Source organism: Mesoplodon bidens (genome assembly GCF_964165515.1).
Source record: "Mesoplodon bidens genome assembly, chromosome: 4".
NCBI classification, from domain to species: domain Eukaryota; kingdom Metazoa; phylum Chordata; class Mammalia; order Artiodactyla; family Ziphiidae; genus Mesoplodon; species Mesoplodon bidens.
In genome coordinates, this window is record NC_138160.1 from 30,929,865 (window position 1) to 30,944,849 (window position 14,985).

A 14,985-nucleotide genomic window follows, 5' to 3' on the forward strand; every position below is an offset into this window, starting at 1 on the left:
CCACTCTCCAGCCCTTGATTCCTACTGAGATTATGCAGTTTGCCAACAGCTTCCCCTGGTGTCGGGCAGCCCTGATTTCTCACCCCTGGAGGCTGTCATTCTTGTCTCTTTCTCTCTCGTCTAGTTGTGTTCTTGAACACCAAAGAGGACTGGCTTTCTGGGGCTGATTCCGTGACATTGAGGTTCAAAGAAGAGACACTCTGCAGAAGTAAAACATGACTAAAAGCAATGGAGAAGAGGCCAGGATGGGAGGCAGGATGGAGAGATTCCAGCAAGGGGTCCGTAAACGCACACTCTTGGCCAAGAAGAAAGTGCAGAACATCACAAAGGAAGATGTTAAAAGTTACCTGTTTCGCAATGCTTTTGTGCTGCTTACTGTCACTGCAGTCATTGTGGGTAAGTCATTTGAGAACAAGCAAAAAAAACCCAAAACAGCTAGATCTTGTTTCTTGGGGGCATCTGACTGCCTGGGAATATTATCAGACGAACTGATTGTAGGTATTCAAAAGGATAGCCCAGGCTTTCCTCTGAATTTGAAGATTCTTTTTTTCCTTTAAATGACAGTCTGTTGGCACATTTGGAACAACATGTGGGAAAACACGTGGGAATCTGAAAGAATCTCATTAGGCATTATGCAAATCAATTGATTGTGTGGAGAAGGGAAATAAATCAAATGTTTCTCCATCTCATGTAAGGATAAAAGAGGATAATTTAATCTTAAGACCTGAGCAGTTAAGTAACAATAGAAACAAGCAAGTACTCTAGATTTGGCCAAAATGTGATCATTATGCAATGTCACTTTCACTTAAAACTAATGTACACTATTGGTATGCTCAGAATGAGACACAGGTCCCTAATAGTAATTATATTCTAACTGGTGCTGACTTGCAGCTGAATATCAACACAGACATAGAGGCTGAATCTTTTCTGTTTGTACACTGTCTTGTCCAGTGACTGGGAAAAGTAAATTAGGGGAAATGTAAATACAGATCCCACATTCATTGCCTCTAAGGGTCTGCCATAAATAGCTAAACCTTTTTTGAAACATTTCAGTCTCTTACTAATTTAGCATTGTTGACAGCAATCTGTACAAATAAAACATTATTGTTTTGTTTGATTTATTGGTATCTGAAATTATAGTTCATTATAATTAGCAATTATATCTGCTACTTGTAGGTAGCGTTAATCTTCCTTTAAAATATAGCTGAAAAATCTACTTACTTGGAATTTTTGAACCAATATGGAAATCCTTAGGCTGGTAAACAGATAAGCCAATGTCATGTTGTAAAAAATGCTGTAACTTAAATTTCTACTAATCTGCCACCAAAAAAAGGCTTTAATCTCTACCTTGGAGTTTGCCAAGATCACCATCAAATATAAGAGTTAATGACAATAAAAACTAAGAAAATTCTGTAGCATGTAAATATAATTATAACTTTATCTCCAAAAATAGGATTCTTAGGTTGCAGACAAATAGGAATATAGCAGAAGAGCAGTTTGTCACAAGACTTTAGATATATTCCATTTCAACATCTCTGGCTCCTTTTAGTAACTGTTGGTGATTAATGACTGTTCAATTAATTCCAGAGATGTTCAAAAAGAAAGTTTCCTGATTGACTCAGAGAAGTAATGGCTTTCTTTAGGTCTCCAGGTTTGAATATCTTCCCGGAAGAAGTATTTCAGTGCTGTATCATTGTCTTGGAAGTTGATGTAAAATACAGTATTCTCATCTCAGTTTTTTTCTTTGAATTACAGTCGTTGTCAAGCCAAGTAATAGCTGTGTAATAATAATTGTGAGCAATTATACAGCACTATTCCAGCTACTTTCTAGGTGTTTTGCTTATATTAGCTCACTTAATCCTTAAACAAGCTTATGAAGGCAGTGGGTAGGTGTGATTATTCTGATCCTCATTTCATAGTTAAGGAGACTGAGCACGGAAAGATCAAGCAACTTGCCCAAAGTCACGCAGCTAGTAAATGCTAGAGGTGAAAGTCAAACTCAGGCTGTCTAGTGCCAGAGGCCATTCTCTTAACCACTCCGCCATCCCGCCTCAGTGCTCTCCTGACTAGCTGACATCTTGTGAGAGTTGCCAGGAAGAAAAATGCTGCCATGTCTTGGTAGAGGCCAGTTACCAAGCAATGCTACATGCATTCACATAGCTTTGTCATTTTGCTGTATGATTTACTCTGTTAAACTCAGCAGAAAACGTATAATTCTCCTACAAATGATTAAGTTGCATTCCTCTCATTCATTTAACAAATACCCATTTATTTTGCAACCCTATACGTATAATAATAGAGCTCAGTGATACTGAAGTATGTTTGGAAAAGATGCAGAAACATTGATTCAAAATGGTGTTCTAAACACAAGAGTTCCATTTCTGGGACAGAAATGTTTCAGATAAACAACACAGAAATGGAAAGTGATAAAACCTGAACATGGAAAGCAGATCAATGGAGAAGGAAGTTCTTACGTGATAACAAAGAAATAACATCTCTGACAGAAGGAAGATAGTGGCAGGATTTAAGAGTCCATTTTCTCTATGAGTTCTGGGATCATTTCCTAGCCCAAAGAGGACTTTCCCTAAGATTTGTGAGAACTGTGATGAGTTGGCTGAGCTGGGGTAGATAACTTGGCAGGATGCCCTCAGGGTTGGCTTTACTAATGGAAACTGAGGAGGTAGAAGTAACAAGAAGAAGGCACTAACAAAGAAACAAATAAAGAGGTCTCATTGACAGTCAGACCACTGAGTCTACACCAAAGACTTGGAATCGCAACTTAGTAGCAAACAGATCTAGGAGAGAAGGAAGAAGCCTTCAGCTATCTCTTGGTGCCTCTTCCACTGAGGGCCCAGTGAAAACAAAGCCTCATTTAGCTTGCCACTGGGTACCATGTCTACATCAACCCTAAAAGAAAGAGTAGGAAAAGGACATGTCTAGGACATCAACTCTCAAATTTATTTGCTGCAGCACAAGGAAAAACTGGAAAGATGCTAGGAAGGAAGAAGAAAATTGTTATTTTCTCCAAAGATGAAATGACAAGAAAGAACTATAGCTATTACTTGGTTTTCTTTTTTAAATTTTATTTATATTTATTTATTTTAAAAGTTATTTATTTATTTAGGCTGCATCGAGTCTTAGTTGTGGCATGCATGATCTTCGTTGTGGTGCACGGGCTTCTTTTTTGTTGTGGCGTGTGGGCTCTAGAGCACGCAGGCTTAGTTGCCCTGTGGCATGTGGGATCTTAGTTCCCCGACCAGGGATCAAACCCATGTCCCCTGCACTGAAAGGTGAAGTCTTAACCACTGGACCGCCAAGGAAGTCCCAATTACCTAGTTTTCAAATTCTTAGGTTTTGATCACTTTTACTAAAAAAGACTGGGAAAATCTACATAGTGGGGTGAATTTTTTGTTCAGTCTGTTTTCTTTCATCTTTTTGAAATAAAATAAATGTGCATTTAGTGTGTGGAAATAGAAGCTAGAAATACAGAGGAGATGTAGAGACATGTTGAATCCATATATTCAAAAAAAGTAGGGAATTGTAGATATTTCACTACCAATTCCTCTACAAACACAGGCATAGAAGCACAGGTGCAATGTGATGTCATTTCTATGCAATGACATTTCTAATGTCATTTCTAAGCCATGTCAAAGTCTGAAAGTGCCAGGCTGCAAAGCCCATGTAATGGGAGCAGGCTAGCAACTTGAAAGAAGGCAGTGGCAAGTGCTAAGTCCTTTTAAGATAGTTCATCATTAAAGCATTAGATGAAGTGTCTTCCAGGGCTATAGCAGACAGCTGTCTGACAAAAAACACACTGAGAAGAGTGGTCACTGTCTTTCTTCCTCCGGGAAGCACATTCTACTTCATACTGTGGTCAGTTGTGTCAGTGGGACCTCAGACATCTCCCTGAAAGAAAGAAAAATCCTTTGTCATGTTCAAGTCACAGAATGTCACTCATCTATTATCTGCTAAATAAATACTTTTTTTAAAAAGATTCAATGCTATTCAGCAATTTAACAAATATTGGATGTTGTGTATCTGGCTCTATGTTATACAATGTGGCATCTCTGCCCTCAGGTCGTTTAGTAGGAAAGATGGATAAAAAATGAGATGACAAAGGAATATATGGGGTTCAGAGGTAGTAATAGAGAAATGCATAACATTTTTTGAAATGAGATCATATTGTATATACAGTTCTATATCATATATGGTGTCTTTCTGTGTTGGTACTTTAGACGTTCTATTTTCTTATTAACAACCACATGTGGAACCATAGATGTGCCATGTGGTAACATTTTTAAAGTGTGGCTTTCGGTGAAGGATAGATCTGGATTCATATGCCGGCCGTACTTAATCACCGTGTGATCCGAAAGAAGGTGTTTACCTGTTCTGAAGTCTCAGTTTCCTCATCTATCATTACATGTATAATATATATTGTGGACACTTATGTGGTGCCAAGCAGTGTTGTAAGTGTTGTTAGTATGTTAGCTTTATTTAATCCTCACAACAAGCCAGGGAGGGAGGTATTTTTATTCTCATTTTATAAATGAGGAAACCGAAGCTCAGATACTTATCCCACAGTTGATGCATTTTGACTGGGATTCAAATCCACCATTTTGGCTCCAAGTTCGTACTTTTACCCACCACAGTGTTCTGGATGCTTGGTCCCTCCTCTCAGGAAATGTTCATTCTTGTTTTATTACACCAATTAGCTAAGGATGTGCACTGACACATCAACAGGAGGGGTGGAAAGGAGAGATTGAATTGAGAATTCAGAACAAGGGTCACTCCTGATTCCCGGTGGCTGATTGCATGTGAGTTGACAGAGAAGGTGAATTGCAGGTCGATGGCCTGATTTCTGGATTGGGTGACCAAGTGGCGTTGGTACCATCAGTCATGGTGGAACACAGGAAGAAGACGGGGGAAGTAATAATGTCAGTTTCGGACATGTTGAGTTTGAGATGCGGGCTGCCACTGCAGTGGAGATACAGTGCAAGAGGCTCACCATAAATAAAGATTTGGAAGGTAGCCTTACCATCTCCAGACTGAACGAAGACAGGCTCTGTCTTTGAAGGTAAACGAATAACCATCAATGCATCGGGTTATCCTACTGCATAAGCTACTCTGTAAGTGAGTCTATTCTGAGAGCAGTATTAACTCTAGGGCCCTTCTTTATAACTAGAAGCAATAATCTCCCAGAAATGCTGTAATGGTATTCTGAGCCCTGGACATGTAATACAATATCCAGCCGAGTCAGTTAGTTCAGCCAAACAGGTTCATTAATGCGGTGAACTATATCGGCTGCTGCCTGGACCAAACTAGCCAACTGCTTGAGTTAGTGGCCCCCATGCTGACACCTTTCAGCTTACTAAGAGAAGGGCATCTCCACCCAGGTTGAACAACAAGAATCCAAAAAATGGTGAACAGATTTCTGGGTTCAGATTTCCAGTTTCTTCAACACTTCCTGGAAAAGAGAAGAAGAGAAGGAGCTTCCAGAAGCTCGGGGGAGGATGACTCCTGAGGCAGGCCCTCCCCTGGTGTTACCAGAGCCCAGCTAGTCACTGTCACTCACAGAGACTCCCTGGGCAGAGGGCTGGGCTGGAGGGTAAGCTAGGAATCAGTGGATTCATAATGCCCTGCTCTGGAGAAGTGACATAGGAGTAGGGTGTAAGGACTAGAGTCTGATTTTTTTTTCTTTTTCTCTGCTTCATTGTCTTCCCCAGGGAGCAGAACTAGAGAAAAATTGTTGGGGACAGCAACAGCAAATAGCTGACTTGCATTGGATCCCAGCCCTCCCCCCCACCTTCTCCAAAATCATTCCAGAGAGCTGCCTCCTGTCCTGGGGATAGAGTCCAGGGCTGAATAGGGGAGTAGGTCAGAGCCACGGATTCTGGAGTCAGAAGCTTGGGTTTATGTCCCATTTCTGGAACTGATCCTCTGTTTCTTCATGTGTAAAATGGAATAATTATAACACCTCTCTGCCAAGATTCTATCCCAGTTCTGCCACTTAGGACCATGTAATCTTAAATAATTTCCTTAAATGCTTAGCAGGCAAAGTATCCAAAGAAACTGTCAACCCTTCGTCTTTGACTTCCATCTGTGCTAGGGCGTCAAGTGAAAATACACGCGGGTTTGATGACGCTGCTCGGCCAGAGGACTGAGAGCCAAGGATGAGGGAGGACCGGGCGTGGGAAGGGGAGAAGATGGTCACCTGCTTTAGGTCTGGAAGTGTCTTCTATTTCCTTGGCTAGAGGAGGGAGCCAAGAGAGTCGTAGGAAGAGACTTAATAGTTGTAAAGGGCTTTGAGAGGCCGAGATGAAAGCCTCAGTGTAAGTGACACCGTCATTATCTGTCCCTTACCTACCTGGCCTCTTGAGCCAAGCAGAAAGTAATCCCCAGGCAGCTGTTATCACAACACAGACTGCTCAATGGAGGGAGTGATGTCTCAGGAAAATGGGAAGTTGCTGAGAAAATGGTTTCAATAAATGTTGTAACATACTCAACAGTGCATTTTTGTTCGTACCACTCAGGACCCATCAGAGTTCACCACCTCCCTGGTTTCTCCTTTTCTCCAGCATTTTGGTGTCTACTGTTCATTAATTGTCGCCCCCATCAGAGTGGAGCCAAGCAAGATGAGGGGTTCTGGAAACTTGGAGAAAATGTTGCTGGTTTCTAACAGAGTTGGTAAAGGTTATTTTGAAGTAGAGGGTAGAGGGCTTAATGTTGTTCTAAGTTTGTCTCTGGATTTTATTTTGCTCTATTTTCTTCCTGTTAATTCAGATGATGAGAAAACTGATCAGGCAATTTCAAATTTGTTTCTTTTTCAAGTAGGTAATCAATAAATATGTGTGTTCAGGACAATTACCTGCAGTAATAATACCTTCCATTGTTGCTGTGTTACAGTTTACAGAGTGCTTTCCCATTGCCCTCTATAGCAATGTAAGTCCATGGCCAGTTCATCCCCCCTTCTGATTAGTATCTGTGAATGTCTGGCACACAGCTGAGAAAGCGCTGAGAGTCTAAAGGTCCTGCTTAGAGACACAGCTCTGCCGTCAGCTCCCTTTATGATTTAAGACAAATCTCTGGACCTCATATTTCCTCATCAGCAAAATACATTTGGACTTATGTCTGCCTCCTACTCCAAAATTCTATCATTTAAAGTCTAATTTGTCTTCCTCTAAAGCTGAAAATACGGAATAAGATACATGAGGGTTTTCTTTTCAGCCCATGATGCTGTACCATTGCAAGGACCTTATTCATGAACTCATGATCTCCCAACTCATTCTAGCCAGTCTCTCAAATCTATGAAGCAGCTGCCTTCTCTTGCTTTGAATTCTTGACTGTCAAGTTCTTGACTCTGGGTGTGGTGGCCAATGTTTCCTAAGCAATGTTTGAGGACACAACTGAGGCACACCTCTGCAGAGCCACTCCTGCCCTTCCATCTTCTGTGTAAGTCAGGGGACGAAAATTGCAGGCCTTTGTTTTCGCTATAGAGTAAACAAGGTTGTGAAGAGCCTACGCTATTTGGAAGAGGCAACTGGAATTTAAGCACCATCTTTTCCAAGCTATACGTTCCAGGTGTTAAGAGTTCTTGATATTTATGGAACGCTGGGGTGCCATCATTCACCAAGTATTTGATCTGACAGCTAGGTGAGCTGTATCACTGCTGTGAGATGTGGAGACACACAGAGCACTTCAGGGCACACAGTTTAGCCATTGTGCTCACCGAGGATAAAAAGTATGAGTTTTATGTCAAGCTTCAGGGCTATCAAAATGGCCCAGAGCTTATTCCCTAGACCAAGAATATTCCCATCACTAGACCCAATCAAAAATGCACTCAAGGGCTTCCCTGGTGGCACAGTGGTTAAGAATCCACCTGCCAATGCAGGGGACACGGGTTCGAGCCCTGGTCCGGGAAGATCCCACGTGCCGTGGAACAACTAAGCCCACGAGCCACAACTACTGAGCCTGCGCTCTAGAGACAGCGAGCCACAACTACTGAGCCCATGTGCCACAACTACTGAAGCCCGCGTGCCTAGAGCCCGTGCTCTGCAACAAGAGAAGCCACCACAATGAGAAGCCCGCGCACCGCAACAAAGAGTAGCCCCCGCTCCCCGCAACTAGAGAAAAGCTGGTGCACAGCAACGAAGACCCAACGCAGCCAAAAAAAAAAAAAAAAGAAGAAAAGAAAACAGCACTCAAGTGGTTTGGAAACCAAAAAGAGAAGAATAAAACCCCCAAGGCTAGATAAAGGAAGATATACCCTGGCTGAATTAAGTCAATGTCGGAGAAAGGCACTCCCTTTTTTCCTCTGTGTATCTTATCAAAGAGTTGAAGGTAAATTTAGGAGCAGCGAGTTGAAAGGTACACTTAAGTTTTGAATTTCAAGACCGAGTCCCTGTCTCCTGAGAGGACAAATTCATTCTTCTTGTCCCCAGAGAGATTTCTCCAGTTCTCCAGCAATGATTCCAGGTCACAAACTGCTGTTGCTTCTCAGAGAGAAAACAGTGGGCTATTAGTGAGAGACTTTCTATTCAAAATCTTGTAAGATGAAGCTCATTTGTCCCTAATGAGAGTAGAGATGGACAATTACTGCCCTTCTCACCCTGAAAAGATGGCCTCTTCTTTTAGACACATTGCATCACTGGAAATTCCATTTTTAAAGCAAGGAAGGCAAAACCCCAGGGATCCATGTGCTTGCTGCTATCTTCAGCGTGTTGATGAATGTGAAGGTAAAGGCATCAAGAAGGAAATTATGAGTCTCTGAAGAGACTGCCTATGACCCAAGTTGTTTTCTTTTTTTTTTCCCTTATTTATTTACTTTTGTCTTAGATTTGCTTTTTTAAGGCAAATAAAGTAGTCCTGTGCATAAAGCTGCGACTCAGTAAACTTGCCAGGGCTTTTTAAGTTCTAGCATCGGGATGCTCTACACAACATGACAGATGAGGAAAGAGCATACCTTTGCTGAGTGGTTTACAATGTGAGTTTTCAGCCCTCGTATACTTGTAACTCTGGCTAATTGGGTGAAGCAGCACATGAGCCTATAACGACTGAGTTCAAAGTTTTTTCAGATTCACTTCCTTGTCTCCAGAAAAAAAGCCTTTTGGTCAGAAAGTGATCCACTCAACTATAAAACTGAGCACACTAGTGTCCCCCCTCTCCATGACCCAAATTAAGGAAACTCATTGTTAAAGCAAATTAAAGCAGATTGAGGACCAACCAACCCAGACCCAGAGTGAGTTTTTAGAAAGATTCAGGCATTTAGCAGAAAAGATGTAAAACAGAATTCAGTCAGATTTCGTTTTTAATTGTGGGCCATTTTTGTGTGTGCATTTATTTTGTTATTTTACTTATGAAATAAATAAATCTACATTGCCCCAAATCAAAAAGAACAAAAATGAAATGAAATGAAAGTGTCACACGCACCCAGATCCCCCAGGGTCCAATTTGCTTTGTTATCAGTTTCTTCTGTGACTTTAGAGTTATTTTATCAGCATAAAAATAAGTTCATATTTATTTATTTTATTTATTTATTTTTTTGCCTTTTACAAGTTGTACCATAGTATATATAGCTCACTTCATACTTCACTTTTTTCACTTTACAGTATCCATTGGATGTCATTCCTTACTAGCACATAAAGAACCACCTCATTCTCTCGAGGCTGCATTGTATGGGTGAATCATACTTTATTTAAGCAATTCCCCATTGATGGGACACTTAGGTTGTTTCCAACCCTTTGATATCATTTTTCAAATGGTATAATGAATAATCTGGGATAAAAGTTATTTCACCCTGGTAAAGTATATCTGTGGGATACATCCTTAAAAGTGAAATTGCTGAGACTACGGGTATACCCATTTGTGATTTTGTATAGCTAATTTATATCCCATAGAGGTTGTAGTCATTTATTCTTCCAAATTGTGAGATTTAAAAGAGTTTGCCCCAATGGGGTTGCTGCCACAGGTAGAGATGAGTGGACTTTGAAGTTTGTGTGAGCTGGCAAGCATATGACAGACAAGCAAAGGCACAGGGAGAACTTGGAAATTTTAAAATATATTTCATTTCCAGTTTCTACTCACAGCTATATATAGTAACCAGAAAGGAAGGCAACAGATTCTGGTGATTTCAGTTACTATTTCTAAAGTAGATTTTTTTAAATGACAGTGGATTGGACATTTAAAGACCCGTAGGATTATTTATAAATTATATTACTATTTCACATAGTCTATGTTAGTGCAGTTTTAAGAAGAAAGCACCAGGCTTTTCAGAACTCCAAGGTTCTTCCGATTCAGTTGTCTCTCAGTGCTGCACGCCATGCAGATTTGAGTCTGCATCTGTACGCTGCCTGGTCATCAGTCACCCACGGCTGGTTATCTGGGCACCACTGGTGGAACAAGGCTGGAACAGGTATTTCCCACCTCCAGCAACAGGAAATACCAAAGGACAAAAGAATGAGCCAAGCCAGGGCCTCTGAAGGATGTGGGAACAGAGGAGTGGGGGAGGGTTAAAAGGTTGACTCAAACACAGAGTAGCTTCTCACCAGGAAACGCCTGGAAGTTTGGGCTGAAACAAAAGGCCAGGGACCAGCAGACCTCTTGGGCAGGTAAATTCTCCATTTTGCCCTTGGCTTCTTTATAAAAATGAGTTAATGGAACTTTACATCCAGCAGCTTCATCAGGCTGGCCTGAGACAGGCTTTTAACTTCTCCAAATTGGGCCACAATCTAGCCAGGTTCTGAAATAGAAACTTTTATTTGATCTCTCAAATAATTATTGAGTACCTGCCATAATAACCGTAATGGCCAAATTGATAAAGCATTTTATGACTTACTACAAGCTTTCGTATGCATTATCAAGGACTTTAGAATTCATTAGAAGAAACAAGATGAATGCATATAAAGCAGCTAAGATAATGCTCAGAATATGTAGCAGACAATATTAAAGTTCAAGAAGATCATAGATACTGCCTTTCTGATCTATTTCTCCCATTATTCAGATTAAGAAGCAGGCAGGGAGGGCAAAGAGATTATGTGACTTGAAGATATTAGCTGTGGAAATAGGCAGATCTAAGTTTGAAACCCCATTTTGCCAACATCAGTTACTGGCCATGTAATCCTGGACAGATGCTTATTTTTTCTAGGGCTCAGTTTCTTCATCTATAAGATGGTGATATTAAGTCCTGTAGGTTTGCTATGAAGATTCAGTCATTTAAGTGAAGTATCTACTAGCGTAATTTACTGGCAGCATCAGGCCCAGAACCCTCATCTCTGACTCCCAGACTATGATCTTTCTACAGCATCACACCTGCTGTCTTTCATACTCAAAAAATCCTGTCTAGTGAGAGAATTAGGAATCGAGAGCTATCACTCCTGGTTTGTGAATCTAGAAAACTAAGCATATGAGAAATCACAGTTCAGTCAAGAACCAGTTTCCCAAATCATGAGAGAAATCAGTTTGGAGTGCAGTAGGGAATCGGATTCACCGTGCAACTAAGCAATTCCTCTGCTTGGGAAACTGTTCAACAGCAGCTGGGGGCCAGGCCTAGAGACTGTGCAGGTCAGACAAAGCCCTAATCATCCTGTGCAGCTCACTTGTTGGCGTGGTGGAAACTGTGACCTTGCTTTTAGCCAATAGAATATGGCAAAGGCAATGGATGCCACTCCTGTGATTTTATTACATCATACATTAGAGTGTTGTAAACTTGAGGCAAAGTAGTGCTAGTTTTTTTGTTTGTGTGTTTGTTTTTTACTACAAAAATGAAAAGACCCTAGCTGGGAAAGAATAGCATTTTGTCACATAAAACCAGTGGTGCGCTATCAACAAAAATATTTGATACTATTATATCTTTGAGCCATCTTGCATTCAAGCAGACAGCATGGTCTCCTTTCTGGCTGAAGATCTACAGGCCAAGCTTTTTCCCGGTAGGAGGTTGAATGGGCTTTGACTGGTTTGCAATGTAAATGCTAGAAGAGCTAGTTAGCTCACCTTGGGTGGGCCTTTGGTATTTTTCTTACAGCTGGCCTCAGAATGTGAGATCTTCCTCTCAAGATCAATGCCACTATCACTTTTAGATTCTCTTTTGACATCTGAGCTCTTTGGGGGTCATCGTCTGTTTTCCTGGAGAATTTTGCATTGTGAATAATAATTCTAGAAGGCTTTGGTCTGCCAATCTGTTCATGACAGAGTTTGGAGATAGGGCAGGAATGTTAGTAAAACTTTACTATTTCAAACGCCATTCACCAAAAGTTAAGTGGGTGATTTGGTCTAAAGTTTACTTCAGATTGTGCTTCATTCTTTTACTCTTAAATATTTTCTGGCTTCTTAATATTTTCAATAATTTTTTCAGATTAGATATGAACCAAATTCTTAAAACAGTTCTTTAGCTTTATCTTGTGAATGTCTGGCCTTCAAAATGAACCAGGTATGTGTTCTTTCTGAGGCTCCAGGGTGCACATTGTGTCTTAGTTTAGAAAGTGAAGTGGTATTTAATCTTCCAAAGAAGTATTTGTTGTATAGACTCCCCAGGGAGAAACAGTGAACCCCTGAAGGACTCTTTTCTTGAGCTTTCCACATTAGGGGAGAAAAAGTATTTTTAAAAAATGCATCTTTGTTTGTAGCATTCAACAAGGACAGTTAATTTTGATCGCCGTAAACATTTTTGTTAAGATATTTCCTAGATTCTAGAAATCTTGTTAAAATACCAAAATAAGAATACTATGAGATTGTTGGCTGAGAATGAGCAATTTTGATATTGCTCGTGACATCTATGTATTACATAATGTCACCAAGATGCCAACTTTGCAAAGTTTGCTTCAGATCTAACAAATCCTGTTAGGAAGTTCTTCCGGTTTTTATGGTTATTTTTGCAGAGTAATCAATAATAAAGGATCTGTTCTTTTGCACTAAAGATCTGGTAGCCATAAAAGTTTTTATTAGTTCTGGGAATATCAATCAATGTGCTTTAATAAGTGCCCACTAATGGAACTCAGCTCTGCAGAGGCAGTGAGTTGCTTTACTGGAGGGAAGCAGGCTTCCCTCCACCCCTCTCCTTCTAACTGGTCGTAAGGGCAGAGTGGAGAGAGCTCTGAGAAGTCTATGTATCAGGCTGTGAGAACTTGTTTTCAGGGAAGACGCTTTTCGTTGCTGGGCTCTGTAACCAGAAACCTGAATTGCTTACCCAGAAAAGCCATCTTTGCATATGCAGAGCATCTCCCCTTGACTTGATGCTGAGAGCTGGCTGACCTCAGCACACTGGCTTCACCTCTAACGCTGCCTGTCCCAGCAGAAAGCTGAAGAAAAAAATGGCTTTTGTTTATTCATGTAACAAATGAACTGAAAAAAAGCTAGATGTGGACTTCATTAAGTAAAATCACCAAAATCTTTCCTCGACTTAAGCTCTATATTTAGTTAACCTAATTCAAAAGAGAATGAAAATGTAGATAAAATGTTGTGTGCTAACTTAGGCTCTTTAAATTCATACCATGTCTACTGAAAGGCCATGAGTACAGCATCGTGGGTGAGGGTCTGGGCCCTGGAGCTGGCTATGAAGCCCACCTCAGCCACTCAGCTGCCCTTGAGAAGAGCTTGACCCCTCTCTACGCTGACTATGGCTCCGACCTATACAGGTTTGTGGTTTTGGCAGTTTACCTACTTTGTCAGTGACTGGTTCTCCATCTGTGAGATATGGGTAGTCCTAGTCCTGGCCTCCATGGCGTCTGTGCTTGTGAGAACTTGGCATCTTGCATGTGCTGAAGACGGTTAGCTGTTGTCATTCAGCATGAGAACCTGAAGCATGTTTTCATTTAATGTCTTTCCCACCTTTGTTACTGACGGTTTCCAAGGATTAAAATGTGTGCGCTGGGGCCTCCCTGGTGGCGCAGTGGTTGAGAGTCCGCCTGCGGATGCAGGGGATACGGGTTCGTGCCCCGGTCTGGGAGGATCCCATATGCCGCGGAGCGGCTGGGCCCGTGAGCCATGGCCGCTGGGCCCGCGCGTCCGGAGCCTGTGCTCCGCAACGGGAGAGGCCACAACAGTGAGAGGCCCGCATACCACAAAAAGAAAAAAAAAAAAAAAAATGTGTGCGCTGGAGGGAAAAGGCAGGCTACTTTAATTAATAAATTCTATATACATTTAGTTAAATCATTCCATGAAAAGGGACTTGGTGTAACCATTTTAAACAGTGACTTGATACTAATAACCCTATTGTGGGAGCCTCAAAAAGTAAGAGGACCTGTGGAAGGTTCCGAAGGTGCCTCTGGGACATCTCTGGCAGATCCAAGGTTAGTACTCTAGTGCTTCTACAATTTTGGGGGTTAGAGATGCTGAAGACCCAGAGGCCAGGTGCATTTGAGAACTGTCTGCAAGAAAGCTAGTAGAAAGAGCACTGGCTTTTGTTTGGAAGCCCCCGGGTCAACCACTTACTAGCTCTGTAACCTTGAGCAAGTTAACTAACTTCTGAGCATCGGCATATTCATCTTTAAAATAGATATGATAATACCTATCTCATAAAGTTGTGATGAGGATCACACCACCATTAACACATAGTAAGAACTCAATAAAAATAGCCCTTCCCCACATAATCTTTCCTAAGAGGAGAAATGGCTCACTTAATAAACCCAGAGACAGTAAATAGACCAAAGCACAGTCAGGGACAAAACTGATTCAAAGTGTATTTGCAATGTGCTATCGCTCTAAACAACTCCTCTCTTCAAAGCACTTGACTTAAAACTATCTCTTATAAATAAATGATGTCATTTTTCTGCAGTTCCTACTATAAAGAAGAGCTTTTAGAAAATGTGGTTTCCGTATTGGAGATGGTAAAGAAACAGAGACATTCTAGGGTAGATGCCAGGACTACACTTCCAAGCAAGACCAGCTTGACTGGAAGGAGACAGATGAAAAATTTCACCACCTCTTGAGACTTTGCCTCCTTGACTGTCTTTCTGTTGCTCTGTTAGACATCTTTTTGGCATATTGGAGAGTTAA

The 14,985-nt window shown here is 41.2% G+C and overlaps 1 protein-coding gene across 4 annotated transcripts in view; it reads left to right on the top strand.

Annotated features, from left to right (window-relative positions):
* Positions 1–215: 215 nt before the first annotated feature.
* The window catches only part of SLC1A3 (solute carrier family 1 member 3), a gene marked incomplete at both ends in the record, with an annotated part of 72,016 nt that continues 57,246 nt past the window's right edge, over positions 216–14,985 (top strand). For all 4 annotated transcript variants that reach the window (XM_081232688.1, XM_081232690.1, XM_081232691.1 and 1 more), the window contains one exon: positions 216–396. In XM_081232688.1, the coding sequence (XP_081088814.1) occupies positions 216–396 (181 nt within the window). The remainder of the gene's footprint in view (positions 397–14,985) is intronic.